The 26,226-nt window shown below is 59.9% G+C and overlaps 11 protein-coding genes across 11 annotated transcripts; 5 read left to right on the forward strand and 6 right to left on the reverse strand.

The window, feature by feature from the left end:
• Positions 1-2,055: 2,055 nt before the first annotated feature.
• CcaverHIS019_0304490 (uncharacterized protein) lies at positions 2,056-3,231 on the reverse strand (the record flags this gene model as incomplete). Its single annotated transcript, XM_060598896.1, has 3 exons — positions 2,056-2,871; positions 2,918-3,050; positions 3,170-3,231. The coding sequence occupies 3 exons, from the start codon at positions 3,229-3,231 to the stop codon at positions 2,056-2,058; spliced, it is 1,011 nt and encodes a 336-aa protein (XP_060455644.1).
• A 321-nt stretch (positions 3,232-3,552) lies between these two features.
• Positions 3,553-4,371, forward strand: BUD31 (uncharacterized protein; the record flags this gene model as incomplete). Its single annotated transcript, XM_060598897.1, has 5 exons — positions 3,553-3,611; positions 3,645-3,728; positions 3,806-3,925; positions 3,968-3,988; positions 4,173-4,371. The coding sequence occupies 5 exons, from the start codon at positions 3,553-3,555 to the stop codon at positions 4,369-4,371; spliced, it is 483 nt and encodes a 160-aa protein (XP_060455645.1).
• A 156-nt stretch (positions 4,372-4,527) lies between these two features.
• On the forward strand, positions 4,528-5,969 carry APA2 (uncharacterized protein; the record flags this gene model as incomplete). The annotated part of the gene is made up of 6 exons (XM_060598898.1): positions 4,528-4,659; positions 4,721-4,918; positions 4,964-5,225; positions 5,360-5,573; positions 5,625-5,885; positions 5,918-5,969. The coding sequence occupies 6 exons, from the start codon at positions 4,528-4,530 to the stop codon at positions 5,967-5,969; spliced, it is 1,119 nt and encodes a 372-aa protein (XP_060455646.1).
• A 218-nt stretch (positions 5,970-6,187) lies between these two features.
• Positions 6,188-8,657, reverse strand: CcaverHIS019_0304520 (uncharacterized protein; the record flags this gene model as incomplete). Its single annotated transcript, XM_060598899.1, has 4 exons — positions 6,188-7,213; positions 7,329-7,585; positions 7,724-7,747; positions 8,642-8,657. The coding sequence occupies 4 exons, from the start codon at positions 8,655-8,657 to the stop codon at positions 6,188-6,190; spliced, it is 1,323 nt and encodes a 440-aa protein (XP_060455647.1).
• A 1,562-nt stretch (positions 8,658-10,219) lies between these two features.
• Positions 10,220-11,902, reverse strand: CcaverHIS019_0304530 (uncharacterized protein; the record flags this gene model as incomplete). The annotated part of the gene is made up of 3 exons (XM_060598902.1): positions 10,220-10,482; positions 10,517-11,534; positions 11,585-11,902. The coding sequence occupies 3 exons, from the start codon at positions 11,900-11,902 to the stop codon at positions 10,220-10,222; spliced, it is 1,599 nt and encodes a 532-aa protein (XP_060455648.1).
• A 784-nt stretch (positions 11,903-12,686) lies between these two features.
• CcaverHIS019_0304540 (uncharacterized protein) lies at positions 12,687-15,193 on the forward strand (the record flags this gene model as incomplete). The annotated part of the gene is made up of 7 exons (XM_060598903.1): positions 12,687-12,825; positions 12,876-13,159; positions 13,222-13,415; positions 13,463-13,622; positions 13,660-13,786; positions 13,824-13,879; positions 13,913-15,193. 7 exons carry the CDS (start codon positions 12,687-12,689, stop codon positions 15,191-15,193), a joined length of 2,241 nt encoding a protein of 746 aa, XP_060455649.1.
• A 275-nt stretch (positions 15,194-15,468) lies between these two features.
• Positions 15,469-18,095, reverse strand: SEC18 (uncharacterized protein; the record flags this gene model as incomplete). The annotated part of the gene is made up of 2 exons (XM_060598904.1): positions 15,469-17,641; positions 17,680-18,095. 2 exons carry the CDS (start codon positions 18,093-18,095, stop codon positions 15,469-15,471), a joined length of 2,589 nt encoding a protein of 862 aa, XP_060455650.1.
• Positions 18,096-18,281: 186 nt separating this feature from the next.
• CcaverHIS019_0304560 (uncharacterized protein) lies at positions 18,282-19,875 on the forward strand (the record flags this gene model as incomplete). The annotated part of the gene is made up of 3 exons (XM_060598905.1): positions 18,282-18,694; positions 18,727-19,381; positions 19,531-19,875. The coding sequence occupies 3 exons, from the start codon at positions 18,282-18,284 to the stop codon at positions 19,873-19,875; spliced, it is 1,413 nt and encodes a 470-aa protein (XP_060455651.1).
• Positions 19,876-19,914: 39 nt separating this feature from the next.
• RMS1 (uncharacterized protein) lies at positions 19,915-21,412 on the reverse strand (the record flags this gene model as incomplete). The annotated part of the gene is made up of 3 exons (XM_060598906.1): positions 19,915-20,544; positions 20,580-20,986; positions 21,019-21,412. The coding sequence occupies 3 exons, from the start codon at positions 21,410-21,412 to the stop codon at positions 19,915-19,917; spliced, it is 1,431 nt and encodes a 476-aa protein (XP_060455652.1).
• A 210-nt stretch (positions 21,413-21,622) lies between these two features.
• CcaverHIS019_0304580 (uncharacterized protein) lies at positions 21,623-22,637 on the forward strand (the record flags this gene model as incomplete). The annotated part of the gene is made up of 3 exons (XM_060598907.1): positions 21,623-21,832; positions 21,889-22,198; positions 22,327-22,637. 3 exons carry the CDS (start codon positions 21,623-21,625, stop codon positions 22,635-22,637), a joined length of 831 nt encoding a protein of 276 aa, XP_060455653.1.
• A 206-nt stretch (positions 22,638-22,843) lies between these two features.
• On the reverse strand, positions 22,844-26,177 carry CcaverHIS019_0304590 (uncharacterized protein; the record flags this gene model as incomplete). The annotated part of the gene is made up of 9 exons (XM_060598908.1): positions 22,844-23,230; positions 23,272-23,287; positions 23,406-23,440; positions 23,481-25,002; positions 25,048-25,211; positions 25,246-25,330; positions 25,564-25,618; positions 25,770-25,800; positions 26,091-26,177. The coding sequence occupies 9 exons, from the start codon at positions 26,175-26,177 to the stop codon at positions 22,844-22,846; spliced, it is 2,382 nt and encodes a 793-aa protein (XP_060455654.1).
• Positions 26,178-26,226: the final 49 nt, after the last annotated feature.

Consider the following 26,226-nt stretch of genomic DNA (forward strand, 5'->3'; position numbering starts at 1 on the left):
GAGTCAAAAGTGGCCTGCGGGCTGGACCATGTTATTAGGTCTTTGGCGATCGTCTCCCTCCTGCAGCGGAACAAAGTTGAGGGGATGACGGTGTTGGCCGCGGGCCAGAAGCTTGAATCAGGATTTCTGTAGCTAGCTAGCTGTACAGGAAGCTGACCATTCCAAAGGCCTGCCTGAACACTTGTCTGCGAGTCGGTAAGCAATGTAAATGCCAGAGACACATTACCGTGGCTGCGATCCGATGGATTGACGCTACTCAATGATCCACGGATCCACCAGCCATTGCAACCCATGGCATCGTCATGCCAAGAAGTCGATCTTTCATGCTTTCAGGCACTCAGTATCAAGGTTGTGGAGCACCCATTCTTCGAGAGTGGCCAATGACCCAAGGGAATGTTTAGTTCTGGGACCAGGCGCGAGCGGGCTTGGAGTGCGCTGGTTGCAGGCCTAGAAGTAGGTGGCAACAGTACAGATGCAGAAGTGCTGGTGAACGCATTGTTGGCTAGGTGATCTCACGCGACTGACTTTCTTTCAAGAGTATCTGGATGACAATATTTGCTCTCACAAATCGTGTTGGTCAGCATGTTGGCCGCAGAGAGCGCTTGCTGACGGGTCAACCAGGTGTTGTGCGTTCAAATCGAAGCCGTCGGAGTGGGGAAGCAACGGTCGAGTACCACAAAAGAGGCCTGTGGGTTGTATGAGTGGGAGAGAAGCCGGTAAACAGCTCGGGGTGGAGTGATGGAAGGTGCGATACGTACGCACAAGCAGGGGAGGGGAAGCGGGAAGAGGTTCCAGTGGGACGATAATGGCGAGGAGTCGAGAAAGCGCTAGGATGGATACAAGAGAACGATGAGGAATACAAGAGGGGTTGGACGTTAAGAGACAGAGGGGGTAGAGAGGGAAGGTGCGGGGTATTAAAGATGTATTGAGATCTAAAGGTCGGCCTGGATCAAAAGCTACACTAGAACCCAAACCCACACCGGTAGTCGCTCATCGCCGAACGCCCGCGAAACAATACGATGTGATGCCAGCATCAATTGACGGCCGCGATTTGAAACAGGGTATCTCCAACGTCTCCAACCCTTGGATGCTGATTACCATGTGCTCTGTTCGTGTGGTACGGCGTTCTACGGTAAGAGGGGAGTTAGGATGCATGAGAGCACGGTGATGTATAGCAGACATACTTGGATGAATGAGTATTGGATGTCTTGGGATTGGAAGAAGAACCGGGGCGGGTGGCGAGCGTCCATGGATGGATGGGGGAAATGGATGGATGAACCAATGATCTGGGAAAGCACTTACTGTAATTTTCTGGCACACATGGCCTGGGAGTGCGATCCGAGAGATGGGTGATTGAGAAGAAGGAGAGATGGGATGGAGAAAAGACAGTGGCGGCTGCAAATGTTTCTGCGGCGCACTGTGCAGACACGAGGCCGCTGTTGAGGCTTCTGCGTCGACGTTCAAACTCGAGCGGATCCAGAGGGGACTCGACACTGGCCGGCAATGGTCCCGTACAGAACTGGGGTGGATAACTATGCCTATTAATGGACCAAGACATGGTCCATGCATATCCTGGATCCTTAGGTGAGCAGACAGTGGGTATCTGGTAATATTGAAGGGAGAAAGTTTGGATGATGTCGGACAGTGGGAGGCTCGGGGTTGACGGCTTACCGGGTCTCTTGAGCTACAGAGTGCTGACATCACTGACATTTCACAAATAGTCAAAACCAGAATGATAAGGAAGGTATGGATGAGATGGCGAGATGCGGAAGTGGCGAGGTCGTCAGCAGGTAGGTAGCATCCGGGTTTATTCACTCGGGTTCTGTGTTTGTCTTTCTCCTCACCTCCGTCACGTCACCGAGTCCTCAAGCCAACTATACAGCTCCGCAATCCCCAGAGCTAACGACAGCAGCTCGCGAGGGACAGCGCTGACGCCCGGCTGCCAGCCGCTGAGACTCAGATGTGAGCCAACCCCCTCTCGAGTCTCACCCGCACCCACCCAGCTCTCCCAACGCTACAGCATGCATGCACGTATGAATACAACGTGTACAGGTCCTATACCTCCTCGTGAGTGAAGTCCTCGATGCCAAGGAACATGTCGTGCGGTGGCATCAGCGGGAACGGAAGGTCCAGCACCGGGTCATAGGCATCGACCGCCACCGCCACCACGTCCTGCGCAGCTCCAGGTCCAGTTTCCGCTGGCGGGGTTTCACCTCCACCTCCGCCAGCCTCAGATTCCTCTCCAACCGCGGCCCGACTCTCGCTCGGTTCACCACCCTCTCTCCCACTGACCTCATCGGGCGTAGCTCCGGCCGTAATCGGCATGCCCGATGTGTCGAACACGATCCCGAACCGCCGCCCGTCAAGTCGGCGCCGGACACGACGGAGGGGTGGGCTCTCGTCCCGCGGCCGCCGTTGAGTTCCATACTCGCGCAACCAGCTCATGCTCTCTTCGGACAGGGGTGGGGACGGGGAACGCCGCCGGCGTCGGGGTAACCCGGTCGTAAGGGTGCGCGGGAACGACACTGACCCGCTGGCACTCATGCTCCCGCTCACGCCGAACGGACGCACGTTGTCCTCCTGCTGGTTCCGTGGGGTGCCCGGCTGCAGGTGCTCGGGTGGCTCGTCGTACACGAATGTCGGGGCTGGTGTCGCCTCGCGTTCATTTGCGCGCTCGATGCGCCTGGAACGCCCCTCCGCGTTCCAGTACGATTCGGCGAAGGGCGTCCAGCCGGCCGCCGAGCGGGCACTGTCGCGCGCGAGCACCCGCGCCGCAACCTGGCTCGGCGTCGCGGAGGTCGCGTCTAACAGTGGATCCGAAGTTGGTGGACGCCTCGGCAGGGCGGCCCCTCCACGGTCCGCCGCGAATCGCTGGTGTTAGACATGAGACGAAGACGATGAGAGGCCAAGGACGTACGTTAACGAACGTTTCCCAGGCAGCCATGACGCCTTCATCACCTGACGCGGCGGCGTCGAGGATGGTCTGGAGGCGGAGGTCGTCGCCCTCGCGCACCAGGGTGCGCAGCGGCTCGCGCGTGAGGACCTCGCGGCTGGCGTCAGAGGATGACGTGAGAGGGAGCATCAACCGCTGCAGAGAGGCCGAAAAGGTCAGAGGGAGGACAGGGAAGGCAGCAACAGGTAGGAAGCGGTGACGGAAGCAAACACCCACTGCATCGCGCGGAGCATGTCCATAGCGAGGCTGTCCGCCTCGCGCGGCGCGGGCTTGCCCATTTCTCGGTCTGTTCGATAGGGGTCGCTCTCGATCCTCTCGTTCTCGTCACACGTGAGGTGGGTTTGGGTGGCAAGTGTCGCGTCCAGCGCGTCCAACGTAGCTGCAATCAGCGCAAGCAGTGCCCGAGAGTGGTATCCAGCCCGCGTCGGATGGATGTTGTCAAAGTCAAAGGTGGCGGAGGATGTGTTTGTGAGTTACGCTTTTGGTCGTCGTCGTACGCCAAGTCCAACTCGCGTGGGTGGCGACGGAAGCAAATCCTCTACCAACGATCGACACTGTACAGAACCCAACATTCTGAGCTCGATTTCAACACCACCATCATGCCCAAAATCAGGACCAGCCGCACCAAGCCTCCTCCCGAGGGGTTTGAGGACATCCAGTGAGCTTGGAAGCCCAATCGAGCTGACGCCAGGGACATACTCGAGGAGTACGAGAAGAAGATGCGCGATGCCGAGACCGAGAGCCACGAAGGCAAGCGCAAGGTCGAGGCGGTGTGGTGAGTTGCCTCTACGTTGTGTAGCATTGGGATGCATCAGCGGCGAGATCTCGTATGCAAAGGTAAGCTCACACCAGGCCGATCATGCGTATCTCGCACGCGCGCTCGCGATACATTTACGACTTGTACTACAAGCGCGAGCTCATCTCGCGACAGCTGTACGACTGGCTCCTGAAGCAGGGATACGCCGATGCCAAGTGAGTATGCATGCAGGGAAACCAGAGCAACACTGACGGCAGCTTGATAGCCAAGTGGAAGAAGTGAGTTGCGCGTGTGGCCGTGTGGTGTGTTGTTGTGCTGACGAATCTCTCTTCACGCGATCCTTGCCTGTCCGCTCTCTCAACTATCTGCATCTCGGCCACCTTGCCTCTCGCGATCCTCTATGCCTGCTGCTCTAACTTCCCTCGCTCCGCTCCTTCTATCTGAATCACCGTCATCATCCAGGCAAGGATACGAGCGCCTCTGCTGCGTCCGCTGCGTCCAGGTCAAGGACTCGAACTTCCAGGGCTCGACCTGCATCTGCCGCGTCCCCAAGGCAAGCCTCAAGAAGGGTATCGTCGTCGAGTGCCCGAACTGCGGTAAGATCACCACTGCTTACTATGAGCTCACACCAGGCTGCCGTGGCTGCGCATCCGGTGACTAGTGCATGTTCTCGTTCCTATCCATGTAGTAATAGTCTGTTGGTGCAAATATGGACTGTGGAGCGGCGGTGATTCGAATGGTGTCCGCTCCTGAAATGATGGGACTGGGACTTGCTGGTGACGCGATCATTCCACCACATTCCTCCACCCACTCCATCATGGAACCAACAACCGCCGTCAACCCAGGCGACATCCTCGCCCGCCTCCCCGCGGCCTTTGACGCCGCACGCAAGGCCGGTGACCTCGTCTTCTATGACAGCACGGTGCGCTCCGTGCCCGGCGAGTTTCCCGTCAGTCTGAGCCTTGAGTCTTGAGCCTCCACCTTCCCACAACCTTGTCATCTAACCTTAGTTTGAGATCCGTACGGCCCCCGCGCTTGGTGAAAAGAAGGCTGCCACCGAGGAAGCCGAGAGTCCCGAGGGTCCCGAGACAAAGCGTAAGCGCGTCGACGCCCCAGAGCGCCCGTCCCCCTTCCGCCCGCCCTACGTTCCCGGGCTGTATGTCGGCAGTGTGGCCGGCGTCGAGGGTGAGGTGGACATGAGCGTGTTGGTAAGTCTGTCCGCTAGCATCAGTTTTGGATCTAGCTGATATCAGCTCAACAAGTTCTCCCTCCTTCCCGAGCACTTCCTCCTCTGCCCCGTCGTGGAGGAGCCGCAATCCCTCCCCCCAACGCCCGGACAACTCGCCCAGACCTTTGCTTTCATCCTCGCCGCGAACCGTGAGAGGCGCGACCTGCTGGCATTCTACAATGGTGGTCCTGGGGCTGGAGCGAGCCAGCGCTGGCGTCACCTCCAGTTTGTCGAGGCGCGCGCGCCCATCGAGTCCTGGGTTCGGGGCATGACATTTGAGCGGCCTAGTGAGTAGCGCTTGGGAGAGGTAAGACCAAACTGGAGGGCGCGGCGTCGTGTATGCCGGGCCGTTCAGTGGGCAGGAGACACGGCGGCGAGTTAGCTAGTTGAATGTTGCAGCCAGTACACAGGCTGACACCAGACTACCCCGTCATCCATCCCAACTTGCCGTACTTGCACATTGTGTGCCCGCTCCCGCCGGCACACAACCTGCCGTCGCCGATGAGTGCCGATGATCTCGTGGAACTGGCGGACCGCCTCGCACCGCTCCTGATGCGCTCACTCGACGTTGCGTTTGACGCCCTCCGCCGGGCGGGAGGCGACCGCTCGCAGGGTTGGAATCTGCTCATGACGCTGTGAGTGGTGGTGGACGCTAGCCGTTCAGCGATGTGACCAGCTGACCCCAGCGACCACATGCACCTCATCCCACGCTCGGCGCCGAGCTTCGTCACAGAGGGGCTTACACTCGACATCAACTCGCTTGGATACGCGGGAATGCTGCTCGTCAAGAGTGATGCTGAGGGTGCGGCGCTCGACCGCGCTGCGGAGAAGGAAGGCGGGCTGATCAACATCCTGACGCGGTGCGCTATCCCTCGCGAGTTTGGTGAACAGGCAGCAGAGGCCGAGGCGACACTACACCTCGGCTCGGACGAGCAGCTCCATGGCCAGTGAGCGTGTCGCTGGGCGAGGCTCATCGCAGCGAGGAGGCCAATGTCAATACCGATGGAAGAGCCGCAAAGCCCAGAATGTAGATCGAGCATGCCACCAACGTGCCACTGACGTGGCACTGTTGCTCGATCACACACTGATGAGACTCATATCTCCTGCGCTGACTTACTCCGCACCTAATCTTTTTCAGAATCTTATTCATACTGTGACTGTGAATGTGCATACAACTACTGACTTTGTAGCGTAGAATGTTTAGGATGTAATAACGATTTTGGGGGGGGGGGGGGGGTCTACTAACATTTTACCACTTGTTCGCCTCGGCGAGGAACTCGGCCTGCTGGGCCTTCATGCTCTCGTACTGGGCATGGAGCTCCTGGTGCTTCTGGTTCCACTCCTCGACGGCGGCCTCGATACGCTTCTGGATGGCGGCCTCGTTGGCGGCAGCCTCGGCCTCCTTGGCGGCGACGTCCTCCTCCTTGGGTTCAGCGGCCTGGGCCTCGGCGGCCGTGGCCTCGGCAGCAGCCTTGGCCTCGACAGCGGCCTCGAGGGCGGCCTTGGCCTCGGCAGCCTCCTTCTTGGCGGCCTCGACCTCGGCAGCGGCGGCGGCGGCGGTGGCCTCCTGGGCAGCAGCGACCTCCTTGGCCGACTCGGCAGCGGCAGCGACGGCAGCCTCGGCGTCGACAGCGCGCTTGGTGGCAGCAGCAGTCTCGGCCTCGGCCACCTCGACGGCCTTGGCGGAAGCAGCGGCAGCCTCCTCTCCGGCCTGGGCAGCAGCGGCCGTAGCGGCGGCAGCGGCCTCCTCAGCAGCGACCTTGCTGTTGGCCTCGGCGTCGGCGGCCTTCTTCTCAGCGGCAGCGGCAGCCTCCTTGGCAGCGGTGGCCTCGGCGACGGCAGCCTCCTTCTGGGAAACGGCGGTGGCGAGCTCCTGCTTGGCGGCAGCAGCGACGGCCTCGGCCTCGGCGGCGGCAGCAGCATCCTGGGTCTTGGCGGCCTCGGCGACACTGGCAGCGGCAGCAGCGGTGGCGGCCTCGGCCTCGGTGGCGCGCTTCTCAGCAGCAGCAAGAGCCTCCTTGGCAGCGGCGGCCTCGGCAATGGCAGTAGCCTTGGCCTGCTCGTCGGCAGCCTCAGCCTCCTCAGCCTTCTTCTGGGCGGCCTCGGCCTCCTTGTGAGCGGCAGTGGCCTCGTCGTGGGCGGCCTTGGCCTCGTTGTGAGCAGCCTCAGCCTCCTTGTGGGCCTTGTCGGCCTCCTTGGTGGCAGCCTCAGCCTCCTGGTGGGCCTTCTTCGCCTCCTCAACGGCAGCGGCGCGCTCGTTCTCGAGGCCGGCGACCTGTGCGGTTAGCCTTCTTTCCATCTTTTATTGTGGCGGTAACGCTTTTTCCAGGGTGGATCGAGGTGGAGGCGGCCTTTGGCTGCTGATCCGTTATCGTCCCACATCCACGTACCTTGTCCTTTAGCAGATCAAGCTCCTGCTGAATGGCAAAGAGCTCGCCCTCGAGGGCCTTGGCCTTGGTCTGGGCCTCGTCGGCGCGCTTGGTGTCGTCGGCAGCGGCCGAGGCCACGGCCTGGGCGGCGGCGAGCTCGGCCTCGAGCGCCTTGACACTCTCCTCGGCGTCCTCGGCGCGCTTGGTCGCCTCCTCCTTGGTGGTGCGGAGAGTAAAGAACTTCTCACGGAGCGAGAAAAGATCAGTGGCCATAGTTTCTGGGTGGGTCAGCGGGGGTGAGCTAGTTTGGGTTGGGACTGGAGTGCGGTCGCGCAGTATGCGCAGGCCGAGACGGCGAGGCCGAGAATGGCTGCGCGGCGCATCAGAGTTAAAGGACCGAGAGAGGACGAACTCACTCTTAGGGAAAAGGGGTGGTTGTGCTAGAAAGCAAGTGAGTGTGGGATGAGGAAAGAGGCAAGACGCGTTTCCGCTAGATAAAAGGTAGACGGCGAGGATGCTCGTGCGCTAGCAGTGGTTTTGAGATGTGTAAACTGACCACTAGGAGTGGCGTACCAAGCGGATCTTGCAGCCCGGAGGATGGGGAACCTGGGAGGGGTGAGGGGGGGAGAGGGAGTGAGGGGATGCCAATGCGTTCAATGTAGGTGTGTGCAGGATGCAGGAAGTGGGAAGCAGAAAGTAGGAAGTAGGAAGTAGGAGGGGTGTTCAGGATGAAGAGGGCAAAGTGGAAAGACGCGCGTGATGGGATGAATTGTGGTGGAGTGAGTGAGTGAGTCAGTCAGTGAGTGAGGACTATGGAATGGGACTTTGTGAGAGTAAAGGATACAAGAACGCACTGATCTCTTTACGTCTCAACGTGAGGGAGGGACAGGGAAGTTGGAAGAGGGAGGGGGAAGGGGGAAGGTGGAAAGGGCAAGGGAAGGTGATGAGAAGCGGACAAGATGAAGGATGGATGAGGATTGATCCTAAGCCGTTGGATAAGCTAGGATTGACGACATTGACACTTTGTTCCCACGCCGTCGCCGTCGCCGATCTTCTCTGTATCGGGTTCAAGCAGAGTGTTGGCGGAACCGACTATTCCAACAACCAAACTGGCTTGCAACCTCGAGACCTTTGGTTATCATTTGGTCAGCCAAATCCGTTGGCGCTTGCAAGCCCAGAGATCCCAATCCGCACCCCATAGTCAAAGCATTCTTTAGACTGCCCAAGCTCGCGCACAGTTCTAGTTCTAGCTTTCTAGCCTGGTGCGAGTACACGATACACGGCATGGGACACTTTGCTGCGAGCGGCGAGCAATTGGGAACAAGGATACGCACGATCCAGGTTGACCATATGGGGCGTCAAAAAGGCACCCAAGGTAGGTACCTACCTAGGTAAAGAAAGGTAGAGGGGACATTGTCTAACAGAACAGCGAGCAGCATCAAAAACATGACGCCAGCATGATAGTGCAGCATAGTCAGTCAGTACCCATAGCTGTTACTGATCCGTCAAAGGCGCTGGTTGTTCATGTGGCTGCACATTGTCAACCTCGTCCGCTCCTCTGCTCCTCATTGAATCTATCAAAGTTAGTCTGATGTCAAGTTGCCGAGAACACATGGGCCTCGAGGTTCAGGGCGAGGGTTTGAGATCTCAGGGTGATCAGAATGGGAGCGCGTGAGTGAGTCAGAGGCTTTTGACCGTTACAAGCACAGACCAACTTTGTCTTGCCAAGCTGTCTATTGTTCTTACAAGTCCCTGGAGTCGTTGCTGGGTCATATCTTGATCTCTTGACTTACCTACACCCCACCGCCTCTCTCTTCAATTCCTGAGCCCGTTTCATCACATCTCATTGTCGTCAGTGGCTGCCGCACTCTGCCGATTCAATTAATTGAATCATAGCGGTAACCGCACAGTCCACCCAACGCGCACAGTCGCATTTGCATCAGCCCACTCTTACTCTTCGGGTCTCGAAACAATCGAGTGGCCAACCATGCACTGCCACGCATAGCCCCACACTAGTGTTTTGGCGATATTGGGGAACCCGGTGTTGATGGTCGAGCGGAATGTGGATTCAGGCACAAGGAATGAAGATGGGCCCGATCGGACGGAGATACCCAGACCTTGAGGTTGGCTGGATTGTGGATCGAGCGTTGATTATCAGACATGATTGACGGGTGGTGGGTGAGGGGATGGGGGGACTCAACTAGTGAGAGTGCGAGCGACAGTGCGGGTGAACTTTGGCGTGGTTTGGGGGAGGGGGGAACGAGTGTTGGGGCACAGGGCAGTGTGGATACGGATGAGCAGCGTGAAACGGGGCGCGGGGGCGCAGGCGTGGAGACAACAGGTGGTAATACTGTACGTTGGGACGCGGCGATGAACGGCGCTCTGCGGATCTGCAAGTGTCGAAAGCGAGACATTGACACTTCATCTTAGCATACATCACCCATCACCCTTCAAACCGCTGATTGATTCTTTCTTCTCTTGCCCAACTACTTGCAGTTGCCCTACACCCGGCTTGCCCTTTGATCACTTGTACCTTGCACTTTGCCACTTGGGGAATAGTGAGTGGTGTCTCGGTATATATGTACGAGGTAGGGGGCCTTGCGCCCGCTTACGCCCTTTGCGCTTGTGGCTTCGTTGCTTCTCGGGCGTGCGCATGAAGAGCAAGCGTCACGCTTCAAGGCTTTGATCAAAGGTGGGACCTCTAGCACGGTGAGCGTGGTGGAGGTATCCAAGAGATCGCGTCTGGCCTGTTGCTCGATCAAGCTCGAGTGCGCGGTGCGAATGCCGGGACATCGGCTGATCTCAACCGCTGGAGGTTGTCCAAGCTGCCAATGCGGGTCTTTGCGTAGCTGATATCATTGTGTGTAGTGCAATAGACAAAGCTCATCGTACATGCTCTACAGACAGTCTACCTACTCCCAGTCCGAGTCAGAGTCCTCGGTTGGCGCGGCCGTGCTCGTGCGCACTACATCGTAGCTCTCCTCGCTGTCGCGCGGCGACGTTGCGGGGGTGATTTTGGCCACGGCGGGCGGCTTGGGCGTCGCTGCGGACGAGGGAACAGAGGGACCAGAGGGAGCGGGTGATACGGGCTTGTCGTCCTTAGCGCTGGGACCCGCGTGCTCCTCCTCATCGTCGTCCCAGTTGAAATCGTCCGTGCCGTCATCGGCAGTGGATGCTGCTGTCAGTAGAGTAGGGGACCCCTGACTCACCCTCCAACAGCGCCTTGCGCTTCTTGTCAGCTGCTTCAATCATGTCCTTGTGGAACAGGTAGCGCTGCCAGAACTGCTCATCCGTGAGGTGCTCGGGCACGAGCGCCATGCGGATACCTCCGACATTGCCGACCTCGGCCTCACGGCCAGTAGTCTGCGCAGTCGGCCACGTGTCGCGGACCCAGGCCGCGAACTCGTCGCGACGCTGCTGGGTCTCGGCTTTAGCCCCAGGGTCGAGGAGGAGGAGCTCCATGTCCTCGCGCAGGCGCCGCAGGAGCGCTTCCTTGCGCGAGCCCGCCACGGCCGCTGACGAGAGCGACGCGCGGGGTGTACGCCCGCCCTCACCCGTCGGCACTTCCTGCTTCTCCGGCACCATCGTCGAGAACGAGTACAGCTCGCCGGTGTCCCATGAGGCCATGGCCAGTGTCGCGCCAATACCCTCGGGAGGCACGACCTTGACGTTCTCCTCAACCCATTTCTCGGCCGCCTGCTCGGCGTTACGGGCCCACTCGCTGCCCTTTTTCAGGTAATCCTCGGCCAGTGCCTCGGCCTGTCGCAGTGACAGAGTGAGGTTTTCGCGCGCACTCGAGAGGCGCAGATTCTCGGCCAGCTGGTCTCTCAGCTGTGTTGGGTTGCTGAGTGCCGGGTTCGCCTTGGCGGCTGCCAAAGTCGAGTTGAGCGTACCCTGTAACGTCGCCTGAAGCGACGACGTGCTGTTCGTCAGGCGAGAGAAGAATGCGCTGGTTGGAGATGTCAGGCCATCAGGCCCGGCTTCGTCCTCGGGAAGGGCTCGTCCCTTGCCCTTGTCCTTCAATGCCGCCTCCCGCTCGCGCTCCTCGGCCTCCTTGGCTTCATGCTCCTCCTTCTTCTTACGCTCCTCCTCCTGCTCGCGCTCCCAGTCCTCCTTTTCCTTGACTCCGACTTCGACCTTGACGTCCTGGAGCTGCTTCAGGTCGTTCTGGACCTGGGCAAGGCCCTTCCCAGCATCGGCCTTGAGGGTTGTGAACGTGGACGCAGACTGCGTGTCAGTGGGTCTGTGCCTGTGCAGTCTCCATCACCATCACGTACCCTCGCTTTGAAACCACCCCAGAAGCTGCCAAGCGACTTGACGACCTGGCCCAGCTCCTCCTCTATGTTACCCTGATAGAACCCGTGCTGCTGTGCGCGCGCCCTCGCAGTGTTGGCAGCGTTCTGCACAGCCGCGCCAGCAGCTGCGGCAGCTCCAGCCGCTTGCGATGCCGCAGAGGAGGCGGCTTCAGCTGCGGTCGGGGACTTGGCCTCCTGGGCGGCGGACGTCGAGGCGGCGACCGGCGTCGGCGGTTCAGAGGGTAGCTGGGCGGGCGAATCGTCGGTCGAGATCGCTGGTGCCTTGGGGTCGGCGGACATTGCGATTCCGCTGAGATTAAGTATAGGTATCTAGAGTCGCCCGATGAGGATACTTGGGCACAGGAGAGCTCCGGTCTTTGGTGTTCAAGTGCGACGATGTGGGAAGATGGGGTTGTGACGACTGTATTGACCTGTGTGATGATGACCCTTGAAGAGTGGGGTGAGATTGGGTGGCGAGTCAAATGCCTCCGTATATCTTTATCCACGTGATGTTCACGTGTGACATTGTTTGATCGCCTCGGACGCGTCGTTTGTGGACCGTGAACCTTGGTACTGTGGGACGGGGGCCTGGGGTGGGTCAGGAGTAGCGTGGTACAGTGGGCAGGTGCGGTGGGGCATTGGGAAGGTTCCGCGACAACAACATCCTTGTACTTTCGCATTCATACATCATCTTACTCCTCTCTACTCCTTCTTATTGTGCCGCCCCAGACGTAGTCGATAAAGGAGGGCATTCTGTCGGCGGCCTCCTCGTTCCACTCAATTCACCTCAACGTACGGCAAGCGGCCCCCAATCACCAAGACGACGCGCAACGAAACCGATCGCCCGTCTGACGCTACGTTTAGGTTTATCACTCTTCCAGATCACACAGAATAAGGGGGGGTATAAGCTGGGCGGGTGGACGTGTCAAAAGTGTCCACTTCGTTTTAGATCTGTTCACCATCAGCGATTGACTTCTTGCCATCTTTAGGTTGCGAGCCTACCGATCACCCTTACCATCCCTTGGGTGCCTCCCTCGTCTCGCGTTCTCGTCTAGTCGACATTCTTTCAACGTCACCACCCGCAATGGCGTTCATCCCCGAGTCCCAAGAGGTCAACTACGATGATTACGGCCTTGAAGCCACACAGCTGTCGCAGCCCGTCAGGGCTTCGCAGCGAAACACGCAACCCGACAACTCCCAGATGGAGCCGCGCCGCAAGTATTGTGAGTCGAGGTCGCTGGTCCTTCGTCCAGTTGCTGTGGACTAACGACAGGGGCATTGTTCATCCCAATGAACTCCAAACATTCGATCCTCAAGCTGCCATGGTCCAAGACCGTGATCCAAATTGGGCGTGGCCAAATTGCAAACGTCGGCAACGATGTCGTCTTAGAGGAGAAGCGCGTCTCGAACAGACACTGTCGGATATCCTTAGGTGTCAAGGAGCTCAAGGTATCCCGCATGGACATGACGGAAGAGGACATTCTCGAGGAGCTGCTCGGTCGCGAGGAGGCACCAGATGTGTGGATCGAGGACCTCAAGAGCAGTAACGGTACCTTTGTGAGTCGTTGCACACGACGAAATCATAATGACAAACGCTGCGCGCAGTTGCTGATGTGCAGGTGAATGGGAAACGTTTAAATAAGCAGCGACAACTGCTGCAGAATGGTGACGAGATCTCTCTTGGGCATCAAGGCACAGCCGAGTCGCACGACGTGCGGTACATCTTCCGCTCGGTTGGCACGCGTAGTGGGGGAGGGACGACCCGGGATGGGAATGTCGGCGAGGTGTACCAACGATACCAGATCCTGGAAACGTGAGTAGTGATGGCGAGACGCCGGTGATGCCGTGCTGATGGGACAGACTCGGCAAAGGCACATTCGCCGAGGTCAAGAAGGCGGTCGACATCGAGAATGGTGACATGCGTGCCATCAAGTTAATCGTCAAGCACCGCTTCGACCATGACCCCAAGACTCTGAAGCTCTTCGAACGGGAGATCGACATTTGCACCACCCTTGTTCATGTGAGCTGGTTGACGTTCGCACGAGGCTAACATGCAGGAGAATATCTGCCGTTTGCTCGAGTGGTTCGAGGACCCCCAGCACATCACCCTGGTGCTAGAGTTCATCGACGGCGGTGATTTGCTCAACTACATCATGGAATATAACGAAGGAAACTCCCCATTGCGTGAGTTCACAATAGTTATCCGGTAACTGACATGCAGCCGAGGAAGAGGCCCAAGACTTCACCTTTCAGATCTGCAGAGCCATGGCCTTCTGCGTGAGTTTCCGATATCGATTCGCCTAACACCAGCACGAGAAGGGCGTGACGCACCGCGACCTCAAGCCCGAGAACATCCTCGTAACCAAGGAGAGCGAGAGTCAAGGGCGGCTTATCAAGATTGCAGACTTTGGCCTGGCCAAGATGATCACGGTCGAAGACAAGACCATGCTCAAGTCGCTCGTCGGCACGCCACAGTACTTGGCGCCCGAGGTCGTCATGCAGACCAAGACGAGCCCGGGTTACGAGAATGTCGTCGACTCGTGGTCAATCGGAATCATCGTCTACAGTATGCTCACAAAGAGCTTGCCGTTCGACGACAACAGCGAGTTGTCGTTGGAGCAACGCATCAGAGCTCGCGCGACCATCGACTTTGACCGCGTCGAGCTGGAACGGTACCATGTTTCTGCAGCCGGCGTTGATTTCATCGAGCGTCTGCTCCAGCCAGACCCTACGAAGCGTATGACGATGGAGGAGGCCCTCATGCACGAGTGGCTATCCGGCCCATCCTCGTTCCCGAGCGAGCCATCCCAGTCCCAACCACTGTTCGGGGACTCCATGTGGAATATTAAGGACTTCCGCTCGGATGAGGCTGGTACAAGCGACGGCGGCGACCTCGACATGAACGATGACGCGACACGCTCCGACTGGACGCGCCCAGCTACCATGAGTGCAACCAACTTTGGCAGTGCCAGCATGGGAGCAAGCTTCGGCGGCGCCAGCGTATCTAGCAACGACAGCTTCTCTCAACCCATGGAGAACCTTAGACTTGGCACGGCCAAGATCAACCAATTATCACCACCACGTGAGGAGGCGACAGCGTCACCACCGTTACGGCCCAACGGAACAGTTGAGATGAGAGAAGCCACACCTACGCCTGGGAACGTGATCGGCTCTTCACCCAAGCACGCTCCGATGGACGTCGACTCCTCCGCAGTGACTGTGGGAGCGAAGCGCAAGATGCCGTTCCTGGCCGACGCCTTCTCGTCCGGCGAGTTATCTCCTCCACCACAACAACCAAAGCCGACCGCACACCCAAGGAAGCGGGCCACACCGCCAAAGAAGACAGCAGGGAAAAAGACTTCATCACCAAAGAAGGTGGCGGCGTCCAAGAAGAGCCCAGTGAAGGCTGCCAACGGGCAAGCCGATAGAGAGACCACACCGCGCGCGGAACAAGCGCCTGGACACGGCCGTGTAACCCGCGCCGCGACGGCGCGCTTAGCTGCCGAACAAAGGAGCCCAGCGAGCCGCACGCGGTCGCACGCCGTCCGAGACGGAGAGCTACGCGGGAGCAAGAGCCGGCGTGTGGGATAGCGCAAGCGTTGGCGCGGCGTGTGTTGGTCGTTTGTTGTGGACCCCTTGGTCTAAATATGCATAGGCTGTTAGCATTAAGGGAACCCGACAAGTTGGGGGGTGCCAGAGTCGCTGCAGTACCTCTCTGAAGGTCACGGCGTGACCACCATAAACTATAGCGGCCGACTCTGATACCTTAATGACTGCAAGCACACCAGGGTATTGTCCCACACCCAAAGCAGCGCATAATGTCGTTTAAACAATAGTTTCCATCTAACTCTAATCTACAAGCTAGTCTACAAGCTCGACTCGCGGATGAGCGAGCTAGCGAGCTTGAACGCCGGTGCGGGGTCTTGGCGCGCCATCTCACTCAGCGTGAGGAGCTTCTTGACGCCCACGCTCAACTCGGGACGGCCCTGTTCACCGAAGCGCGCCTCCCGTAGCATGGACATACACTTCTGCAGGTCGGCGTGGTCAAACATGTTGATCTCCTTGAGGACGTGCTCGACTGCGTCGAGGCTGCTCAGTGGCGACACGGGGATGTCAGTGTCGAACGCGTCCTGCACGGCCATGTCCGCCAGGATGGACCTGTTGCTGGTTGTTGCGAGGATGAGGAGGCGACGGCCCTTGGGTGGGCGCTTGCGGAAAAGCACGACGAGCGCTTGGAGAACGCCGTTGGAGAAGCGGGGCCCGATAGGATTCCAGTCGAGCAGACGCTCGATGTTGTCCACCACAATGACGGAGGAGGGTGACTTGTACGCGTCCGAGAACACCTTGTGGAGGTGTGCAATCTTCTGCGCCTCGCCGTACCCGACCATCTGCTCGGGCGAGATGAGCTTGATGAAGGGGAAGTCGGACTGCATCGCAATCGTCGCTGCCAGCGCCGTCTTACCCGCGCCTGTGGGGCCGTGGAGAAGCGCCGCGATGAGCGGTGTGCGCTCAGAGTGCCGCACCTGCTCTACAAGCAGCAAGCCGTCGTTGAGGATCTCGTTGATAGACTTGGAGTAGTGGATCATACCCATAGTCACGACCTGCTGGAGCTCCTCCTCGCTCACACCGAACGCGGGCTGCACCTCGTCGAGAGCGTGCATAAAGTCCGCGCGCATGATCTTGAGGTTCTCGACGTCGTCAAACGCCGCGACTGAGCCGACCTTGACGTGGCGGTTGAAGGCGAACGACGTAGCGCTCTTGACGAGACCGTTGAGCTCTGCACCGGAGAAGTTCTTCGTGTGAGCAGCCAACTCGGCGAGGTCAACGTCATGGCCCATAACGCCGTTGTCGCGCATCTTGGCCGTGTGGATATTCAGGATCTGCAGACGCCCGTTCTCGTCCGGCAATGAGATCTCGATGTGTACCTCGAGACGGCCGGGGCGGAGGAGTGCCTCGTCGATCATGTCCAGACGGTTCGTCATACCGATGATGAGGACGTTGTTCAGCTGGTCCACGCCGTCCATCTTGGAGAGCAGCTGGTTGACGACCGAGTCGCCGACGCCAGTGCCGCTGTTGGTTGAGCCGCGCTGCTTGCAGATCGCGTCGAGCTCGTCAAAGATGATAATGTGCAAGCCGGACTCGTCGCCCTTCTCCTTCTGCTCCTTCTCAGCATCTTCGAACAGCTTGCGAATGTTCTCCTCAGACTGGCCGACGAACTTGTTCAGGATCTCGGGGCCGTTGACGACCTTGGGCTCGCGCGCGTTGAGCATCTTGCCGATCTGACGCGCCATTAGCGTCTTGCCGGTACCGGGCGGGCCGTAGAGGAGGATACCCTTGACATGCTGGATGCCGAGCTTGTCAACAAGCGCTGGCGGGAAGATGCGCGATGCGAACGCGCGGCGGAAGATTGCCGAGAACTCGGTGTCGAGGCCACCGATGCCCATGTCCTCAAACTTGAAGTTGGGCGCGAGGATCCTGTTCTGCGCATGCATTTTCGAGCTGCTCTTGAGCTTCATGTTGGATCCAGGGTCCTTGGACCACAGGATATCCGAGCCGTCCATGACAATACCCGTCGCGCCTTCCTTGCCATCGAGCGTAGATACGTTGCGCACCAGCACCTTGAGCTGGTGCCCGCGGTAGTCGAAGACGAGGGTTTGGAGTGGTGTGAGCGGCAGGTCAGGGAACGCGTTGATGAATGCAGTCGACATGTTCTCGGCGTCGAACAGGTCTGCCGTCTCCTTGCGCTTGACGAGGAAACCGACCTCGAGCTCGACGTCGGACGCAAAGTCGCCGCTCCCCGCGCGGTACGGCTCGCAGTCGACGGTCTCGCCGACCGCCGACAGGCCCATCCATTGCCGCTGGATCTTGGACGGACCGAGGTGTCGCGGGGGGAGCGTGCCCGTGTTGTCTCGGATAATGGAGAGGATGTACTTGCCGCGCAGAATGACGTTCTCGACGTCCTGCGGGAAGTCGGCGGGGTTGACGACGAGGCGGTTAGTCAGCGCCAGGGGGTCGGATGGGCATGGCGCAATGCCGAAGCTGGGGTTAGGTTGGACAGAAAACGCGCAGCTACTCACATTCCACGTCCACCGCCGCTGGACGGCTGGGGCTGGGTGTATTGTTGACGTGGCGCCGGGGAGGGTGGAAGGGCCCGCTGCTGAGGCGGTGCTGGTGCGCGGTACTCGACCTTCTCCTCGGGGTAGCCGTAGTGGTCGTGACGCTGGGGTGGTGGCGCCGGCGGAGTGTATGCGCCCTGGTTGCCGCCTCCATACCCGCCATGCTGACCACCGTATCCGCCCTGCTGGCCTCCGTATTGCTCGCCGTACCTGGGGGATGGCTGGGGTTGTCCGCCGAATCCGGAGGGAGGTGCTGGCGATCGGGAGGGGGGGAGGGACGCGCTCGAGCCCGCCTCGGAGGGCACACGGTCGTATGGTCCGCCGCCGGCTCTGCGCGCAGCGGGCGCGTTGGGATCGTTGCGTTTGAAAAAGGACATGATATGGAGATGTTAGAGATTGCAATGATCGCTACGTGGATCAAGTAAGGTGGAGGTGGCGACGTGGGGCCGGAGATGTCCCCACTTTCCGCTCGGGAGCGGGACCAAATTCTTCTACCTGCACCTCCACTCTTCTCGACCACGGCCAAGTTGTAATCAATCGATTTCGAACTCATCACCAAAACCATGTCTACGCCGGGCGACGACGAGCTGCGCACCGCAGTGCGTGATGCACGTGACGCCAACCCCGATCTCGGCGCGCTCAAGCTGTTGGCGGCAATCAAGGATGCCAAGGGTTGGACCTTGAGCGAGAAGCGCTTCCGCAAGGCACTGGCCGACGTCGGTGGCACGGCTGCGGGTGGGGGCGCTGCAGCCAAGCCCAGCGCGAAGAAGAAGAAGGGCAAGAAGAGCCGCCGCGTCGGTGACCACCTCGAGCCCGAGACGCACCTCGACTCCACCCTTGACATTGCCACGATCGCACCCAAGGTTAATGCGAGGATGTTCAATGACGCGCGGGGCAAGGGGTTGGTTGCGGCCGAGGAGCTGCAGATGGGCGAGATGATCTGGCGCGAGGACCCGTTCGTCGCTTGTGCCTCACCGTACGTGTCCATTAAGGAGGAGCTGACAGCAGTGCGTTGCACTCGATATTGGCCAGCAACCAGATGTGTAGCCACTGCCTCATGGCGTGGGACCACCTCCCGCGTACGATTGCCGCCTGTCCCAAGTGTCCCGCGTCCTTCTGTTCACGCCTGTGTCTTCAGCGTGCTCAGGAGAGCTCGCACCATCCCCTCCTCTGCGAGGGTACAAACCCGGCCGCTGCGCCGCTTAACGAATTTGTCCAGGGCCGCGAGTGGCGGTCGCTGGGCATCGTCGCGCGCATTCTCGCCCGTTTCCTGACTTCGCGGGCGTGGGAGGGTGCCGAGGCGGCCAAGGCGTTCGAGAATCGCGTCTTCTCCTTTGCCCGCGTCAACATGGAGGAGCGTGAGCGTGACAACCCCTCTTTCCGGGCCCAAGAGGGGACGATGACCGCCCTCTGGGGCATGGGCCATCAGCTGCTCCTCAGCGCGCTGCATCCCCAGACCGAGGTCGAGCAGGCGCGCCTCACCAAGATCCTGCGCAAGGGCGGTCGCCAGGTCACGCCGCTCACTGACGAGGAGGAGCAGCGTTGGTTCTCGTACCAAGCGTTCCTCGAACTGTTGGGAATGGTCAACCTCAACCTCGAGGACTCGGGGGGTCTGTATGCGCTGCATGCGCATCTGAACCACTCGTGCGAGCCGAACGTGCAGGTGAGTGCCGATTGCCGAGCGAAGCGAGGCTGGGTGGCCACTCTACGGCCCCACTCCACGGCCGGGGTGACACTGGATTCCATCCGTTGATATGAGAAGAGGTCCAGCTTGTACCCATCGCGACATCCCGTACCCATCGCTGACGCCAGGTTCGCAACCTCCCCAAGGGCTGGACGCCGCCCGACTCTCTCCCTGCGCCTCTCCCCGAACAGCTACAGCGTGGCACGCACAAGCTTACTCTGCTTGCACGCAACACCATTCCTGCAGGCGACGAGCTGACCATCTCGTACGTTCCGCTGGACATGCCGCGCAACGAGCGCCAGCAGGCCCTACGGCTGGGCTACGGCTTCTGGTGCGACTGCGCGCGCTGCGAGCGGGAGAAGACCCCGACGAAGCCTGCGAAGGAGGACCCAGAGGCCAAAAGGCGGAAGGAGGAGGCGGTGGAGAGCATCGTCGCTGGCGTGGATGAGCTCGCGGTCGACGACCAGTTGTAGATTGTAGAATCTAGCATCTATACCATGCATATATCACCTCTATCTGCGCCGCTTGCTCGGCCGGCCAGCGTCATCGGCCTTTCGCTTCCCGCCCTCCTCCTTCCGCAACCTCTCCTCCTCGGTCGCCACTAGCCTCCCAACCACGCCCAGTACGCGTTTCTCGCCGAGGCGCACCACGGCGGCATCGCGAGCGCGTCCAGCTGGCCCAGCGATAATTTCCAGATCCTCTTGCAGGGTCGTAGCGTGCTTCGCCCTCCGGACCGCAATGGCCTTGCCGATAATCTTGGCACTCGAGGCGTCCAATGTCGGGCGCGGGAGCTTGCCCTTCCCCTTGGCGCGCGCCCACTCAGCATCAGAGGAAAGGAGACGCGCGAACGCGACAAGTGCGGGCGGAAGAACCTCGTCGTCCTCAGGATACGACAGGGCAAAAGCGTCCTCCTGCCCCTCCTCGAGCCACCACTCTACCCTCTCTTCAAGATTGGAGGCACCAGCAGCAGCGACGACAAGGTCGCCGGGGACCTCGACGTCGTCGCCCGCATTTCCGCGAGGATGGTTCCCTATCTCCTCGGGTGTGAGGAGGGCGAGGATGGGAGGGGAAAGGGGCAAGTCATCAACGTGCCCGTACTTGCGCAGCAGCTCGGAATTGGGAGGCGAAGCGTACGTGTTGTACTTGGATCAGCTCCTCTCTGGAGGGAGGAACTTACAATCTGCTCGCCCTCGGCAATGTCCTTGGTCGTAATCATCGTATACCCCTCTCCAAACTCAGCGCGTTCAACGCCCTCAGCCTCAGCCTCGTCGTCGTCCCCGCCGTCCGCGAAGAGGCGCGCATTGTCCATCTCATAAGCCGCATTCAACATGTCAGCCATAGGCACCATGACGGCCACCTCTTCCTCCTCCTCCTCGTCCCCGTCCTCATCTACACCGGGCGGGGGACCACCAGCACGCGTGCGGGGTACTGTAAAGCTGCGCGAGAGGATACGTGAGCCCTGTACGTGAAAAGCGCGCAGGCTAAAGTGCTCCGATCCCGGGGGGAAAAGGGCAGGATGGGCCGTCATGAGCGGCTCCAAGGTTGAAGTGTAGAGGTCATTCGCGGACGCTTTCCCGATACGGTCTGGTGTGAGCTAGCTAAACCAAAGAACTCACCCTCAATATCCGTCCCCTTCAATCCTACCAACTCGTCGTCGGACCACCACATCGGCGCCCCAAATTCACTCGGCATCGTCGCGAGGTATCCCGCCCATTTGGACTGCTCGAGGCTGCTCTCGTACATCATAGCCAGCATGAGTTGTGCCCACCCTTTCTCGGCGAGTTGCTCCCATTCCTGCGCGCCCCCGTCGGCAGCGAGGGCCGGACCGACGGCACTGGTCCACGGTGTGAGGAGGTACGACAGGGGGAGATGAAAGAGCGGCGTTCCTGCGGGAATCGGACGGCGGGCGATCGCACCAGCGCCCATCCCCTCAACCTGCTGCAGCGTAAACCCGTCTGAGCACCAGGCACCAGACGCCGCCATGGAGGATAGGAGGTGGTCGTAGTTCATCGTGAGATGGCGATAAGATGGGTGTTGTCAGTTAAGGGAAATTTCCGTCAACAACATTCTGGAGGCTGGGAGTGGAGGTGGACGCACTTCGATTCTGCACCGGAGAACTATCTGAACGGGGACGCCCTTCGAATCCACGCCGCAGAACTTGGGCTAAGAAGAGTGGAGGTCGCAAAAGTTGGCCGGCCACATTGTTGACACCCACTCACCATGGACAATCCCCTCGACCTTCCCGGCATCCACTCAGCCGCCACCTCGACAGAGGGCACACCTGCGCCGCCCTCTCCCCGCTTTGCCCCCCCATCTCCAGCTCCAGACTTGGGGGAGACCAAGGCTGACGCGCGCGCACGCCGGATCGCCACAGCCGTCGTCCGCTCCAGGACAGAATACAAGCTTGAGCATGGGTATACTGAGCGGGGTGTGAGTCTCCTCTCATTTTCCTAACCAGCTCGCAGAGTCTGGAGAGCTGACAGCAGTGGTTTCTCAGCACCGACCAAGCGGGCCCATCCAAGAAAGACCGCCAGCACGTCGAGTACGCGTCCACCTACCGTGCCACTGTTCCCCAGGATGCAGAAGATGCTGCCCGCGCACTGGCCGACATCCGCGCTCTGCCGCCCAAGCAGCTGCCGCGCGAGCTGATCACAACCGCAATCCGTGCCGCCATACTCGCTCACTTGCCCCAGGATGCGGCGTCTCTCGCGCGCGAGGCTCGGACACACTGGCGCGCCAACGTCGGCCTTGCGGTGGAGGCGAGTGCGGCCCTGGCTGGAGCCGGCGCAGTTGCTGGTACGTCTATCTGAGTACTAGAGTTGACGCAGAATCGACACATCCACTGCTTTTCACCATGGCCTATGCTTTGCATTACCCCGTGTTGGTCATGCTGGCTGACCGACTTCACACTTTATCGTTACCAGGTCTAGAGGCGCTCACGACCGCTGTTGATGCGTTGGCGGCGTCGCGGGCGTGGGCATTCGGACCTCTCTTCCTTCAAGAGGGCGAGGAGCGCGGTATGCCTAGGCCTGTGGAAGGGGGTGCAGGGCTGCGGGCGGCTCTGGCGGCCGTCGAGGTTGAGGATATCGCCCGGGCGCTGGAGCTGGAGGACACTGAGGAGCGCAAGCTCCTCCAGGCGGCCAAGCGGCGCATGGAAGGGGCTCTTGGGCGGCAGGTGGACGAGGTTGAGGCGATCCCCGGCGAGCGCGTGGAGCGTGGCGTGCGCGAGTTGTAACACGTACCATGAATACTCAAGGGTTGAGCGATTGCACACAGAAACCCATTTCCGCCATGCGTTACAAGTCGAGGTTCTTATCACATTTCGTCTACGAAACTGGTACAAACTATAGGGGCAGACCGAGAGAGAGAAATGTGACCAAAAAAGCAACATGGAATACAACAGAGAAAGGGTCTGCAGACCGCCGCTGCGGGCTAGGTTGCCTACGCTTTGGCCTTGCGCTCAACGGCCGCAGTCGCAGCAGCGACAGCGGCAGAGGCCGCCTCGACATCGCCACCCTCTGCACCGTCCATGTACCCCAAGTGGTCCCACTGTCCCTCAGCTGACTCGCCATGGCCCGTCATGCCCTCAAGGCCTGTCAATTCCATGTCCTCAAATCCGCGAAACTCGTCCATCTCGAGAGTGGGGCCGAACCCGCTGCCCGTCGTGGCGAGCGGGTTGGTATCGGGATCGGGCGTCGACTCGTGTACAACCGTAAAGGTTGTCGACGCCGGGTTGATCGTTGTTGGTATCTTTGAGAAATCATCGTCCTTCTTCGTCTTCGTCGTCGTCGTCTTCGATTTCGCCGCGGTGCCAGCACCGACTTTAACCTTGGGCGCGTCAGACCCAGTAGGGAAGTCGCCCTCCTTACGCGGTTCCAACAGAGACTTGGGGGGATTGATCACGGCTGATTCAATCTCTTTGAAGATTGGGCGGTCGCTTTGAGCCTCGCCACGCTGGCGGGCAGCCGCATCGTCTTCGTAAATCTTGCGTAGAGCTTCGTACTCTTGCTTGTCTTTCTCGGCCTGCTGGAGGTACGGCTGCGCGTCGTGAGTTGGGTCCAGAATTAGTACTACCCACCCTCTTCTCATCATCAGAGAGACCACGCCACCTCTCGGCAGCGAGCACGCTCTGGCGCGTCGTCTCGCTCTCCTCGGCCCACACAGATTTGCGCAAGTCGTCGTTCTCGCGGATCCCCTTGAGGAACAAGAAGTAGGCCGACAAAGGCTTCTTGGGCGCGTTCGGATCCTTGAGGTTGCCCTTACGCGACTTGCCGTCCTTTCGCTGCTGAGCTCGGAATGCATTCTCGGCCTTGATGTCCTCAGGCGTGAGGGTTGCCTGCCAAGCAGCCAGGTCCTTCTGGTACTGCACCTTGCCCTCCTCGACCTTGCGGGCGTAGTGAGCTTTGCGGTCCTCGGTCAGGCCAGCGTAAGCAGCACCTGCGTCCTTGGCAATCTGTGCGACGTTGAGCTTGGGATGGATAGGGGTGCCGCCAGGTGTGGACCCAGCTTCTGCGGCAGCGGCCGCCTTGGCCTTGTTGAGCTCGTCTGCAAAAAAAAGCTGCCAGGCTGAAGGTGCCTGTCGGGGGGGCTTGAGGTGCGACTTGGTGGGAGCTTTGGGCGCAGGCTTGGCCTCATCTTTTTTGCTCTTCTTCGTCTTATGCTTCTTCTCGCTGTCGTCGTGGCCGTCGTCGGAGCTACGCTTACCAAGCACTGGCGAGGTTGCGGCAGCGGCCGCATCCTCCTTCTTGCTCTTCTTGCCCTTGGTTGTGGGGACCGGCGCAGGTGGGGCAGCAGCTGGAGGCGGAGCAGTTGTGGTGGCGGCAGGAGGAACGGTGGTTGGAGGCGCCGCTGTAGGCTGAGCCTGAGCAGGAGGGTAACCGCCATAGCCGGGCTGTCCCTGCCACTGCTGCCACCCACCACTATACTGGCCCGGTGGCATCTGACCACCCAAGTGAGTCACAGGCTGCGGCGGAGGAGGGAACGGCTGGTGTGCACCGGCGCCGTAGCCCTGCCAGGGGCTGGAGTTGACAACATTAGCCTGCTGGCCAGCGCTGCTGCCGCCGCTGCGTTGCTGCGAACTTCCCTGCGAAGACGCCTGCTGCTGCTGCGATGGCTGCTGCGCCGAGGCCTGCTGAGCCCACTGGTGGCCCTGTGCCTGTCTGGAGGGGTCCCAGTTCTGGTACTGCTGCTGCTGCTGCTGCTGGCCCTGCGATGTCGAGTAGTCGAATGACCCACCAGATGCTCTTGACGACTGGGCGGCGTCGTTTGTGCTCGCAGTCGCGCCAGTCGGCATGGAGCCAGACGAAGATTGCCTCTGCTGGCCAAAGTTGGACTGGGCGCTGTAAGACTGCTGCCACTGGCTCGGATGGTGCCCGCCGTACTGGTCATAGTGGGGGTAGTAGCCGCCGTACTGCTGAGACAGGTGGGGCTGGGCGTTCTGCTGGTAGGGCGACTGGGTCACATCGGCTTGCTGAGTCTGGCGAGGGTAATAAGCCGAAGGCGAGGTGGTGGCCGTGGCCGACGCTGGCTGAGTCGGGCTAGCCTTTGGGTTCGAAGTTCGGCGAGACCCTGAGGGGAGCTGGGGCGAAGTGTTGTACATGCTGTCAAAGTTAGTTGCATGTTTATTCGTCTGGACGTCCACTCACCCCATCTGGCTCTGGTAGTTGTACCCGCTAAGACCGCCGAAGCCGGCGGCCTGATAGTTGTACTGGTCGTCACCATTCTGCGCTCCGGCAGCACCCGCTTCGTAAGCGCGGGGGCTCGCCGTGTTGCGCTGGTGGGCGCTGCTGTTGGGATACATGTAGATGGGCTATGGTCAAACGATGCTCACAGCACGCACTCACGTTAAGCGAATGCTGTCCCAGGTGTCCTGGATGAACAGCCGTTGAAGTCGACTGTGTGTGCATGAATCGCGGTCTCAGTTGACCACTGTGCGGTGGGTGGCAACGGTCAGGTGGCACAATCCAAACACATGAGCAGATATGAGCCAAGCCATGTTAGATGTAGTCGTCGAAGTCGAGGTGGATGACATGATGCAGTGAGGGTGCAAGGAGTAGGATGGAGAGACGAGAGTAGCAGGAGGAAAGGGTGGATGATCCATGGTCGGTCGCCCGCGTCAGCATCGTGGGCATCCATGACTGGACCTTCTGATCATCACTCACCGCAAGTGTTCTCTGCAAAGAAGAAGCCAAGTGGGGCGGTAGCGCGCGTCCTTTGCTGTCTGATTAGATTGTTTGGTTCCAGGACACAACGCCAGAGACGAGGAGAAAGGAGGCTAGTAGGGAAAGGACAAGAGGAGGGCGTGCTGAGGCGGCGGCGTGCTGTGTGTTGTGGAGCCGGATGGTGTGAGGAGGAGGCGGGGACGTACAAAGGGAGAGGCCAAGGCAATCAGTCGCGAGCTACGGGGGCGCGGGAGTAACGCGGTGTGCGAGGCTTGTGTGGGGATAGGGGAAGAAGGAAGAGAGAGAGGGAGAGGGAGAGGGGCGTGCAACGCGTGTTGACGTGGTACGAAGATTAACGGAGGGACAAGAGGAGAGACGAGGGAAGAATAACGGAGCAAAGAGGGAGAAGGAGCAAGGGCGAGGGCGTGGGTGGTGTGTGTGGGTATTGGGTGTGGATGGGTTGGATGCAAACCAGGCAAAGGAGGGGGGAGGGAAAGTGCGACTCAAAGGGTTATTCCAGAGCCCACCGAGTCCACCGAACCCCCACCAAACCCGAGGGGCTTTGTGACAACGAGGGCCAATGGAGCCAACGAAGGGGGCGTAGCGGTAAACATTGACCCCCAAAATCGCCAAAACCCCGACTAGGCCTGGGCTACAGTGCCG

The sequence above is a fragment of the Cutaneotrichosporon cavernicola genome, assembly GCF_030864355.1.
Source record: "Cutaneotrichosporon cavernicola HIS019 DNA, chromosome: 3".
Lineage (NCBI taxonomy): Eukaryota > Fungi > Basidiomycota > Tremellomycetes > Trichosporonales > Trichosporonaceae > Cutaneotrichosporon > Cutaneotrichosporon cavernicola.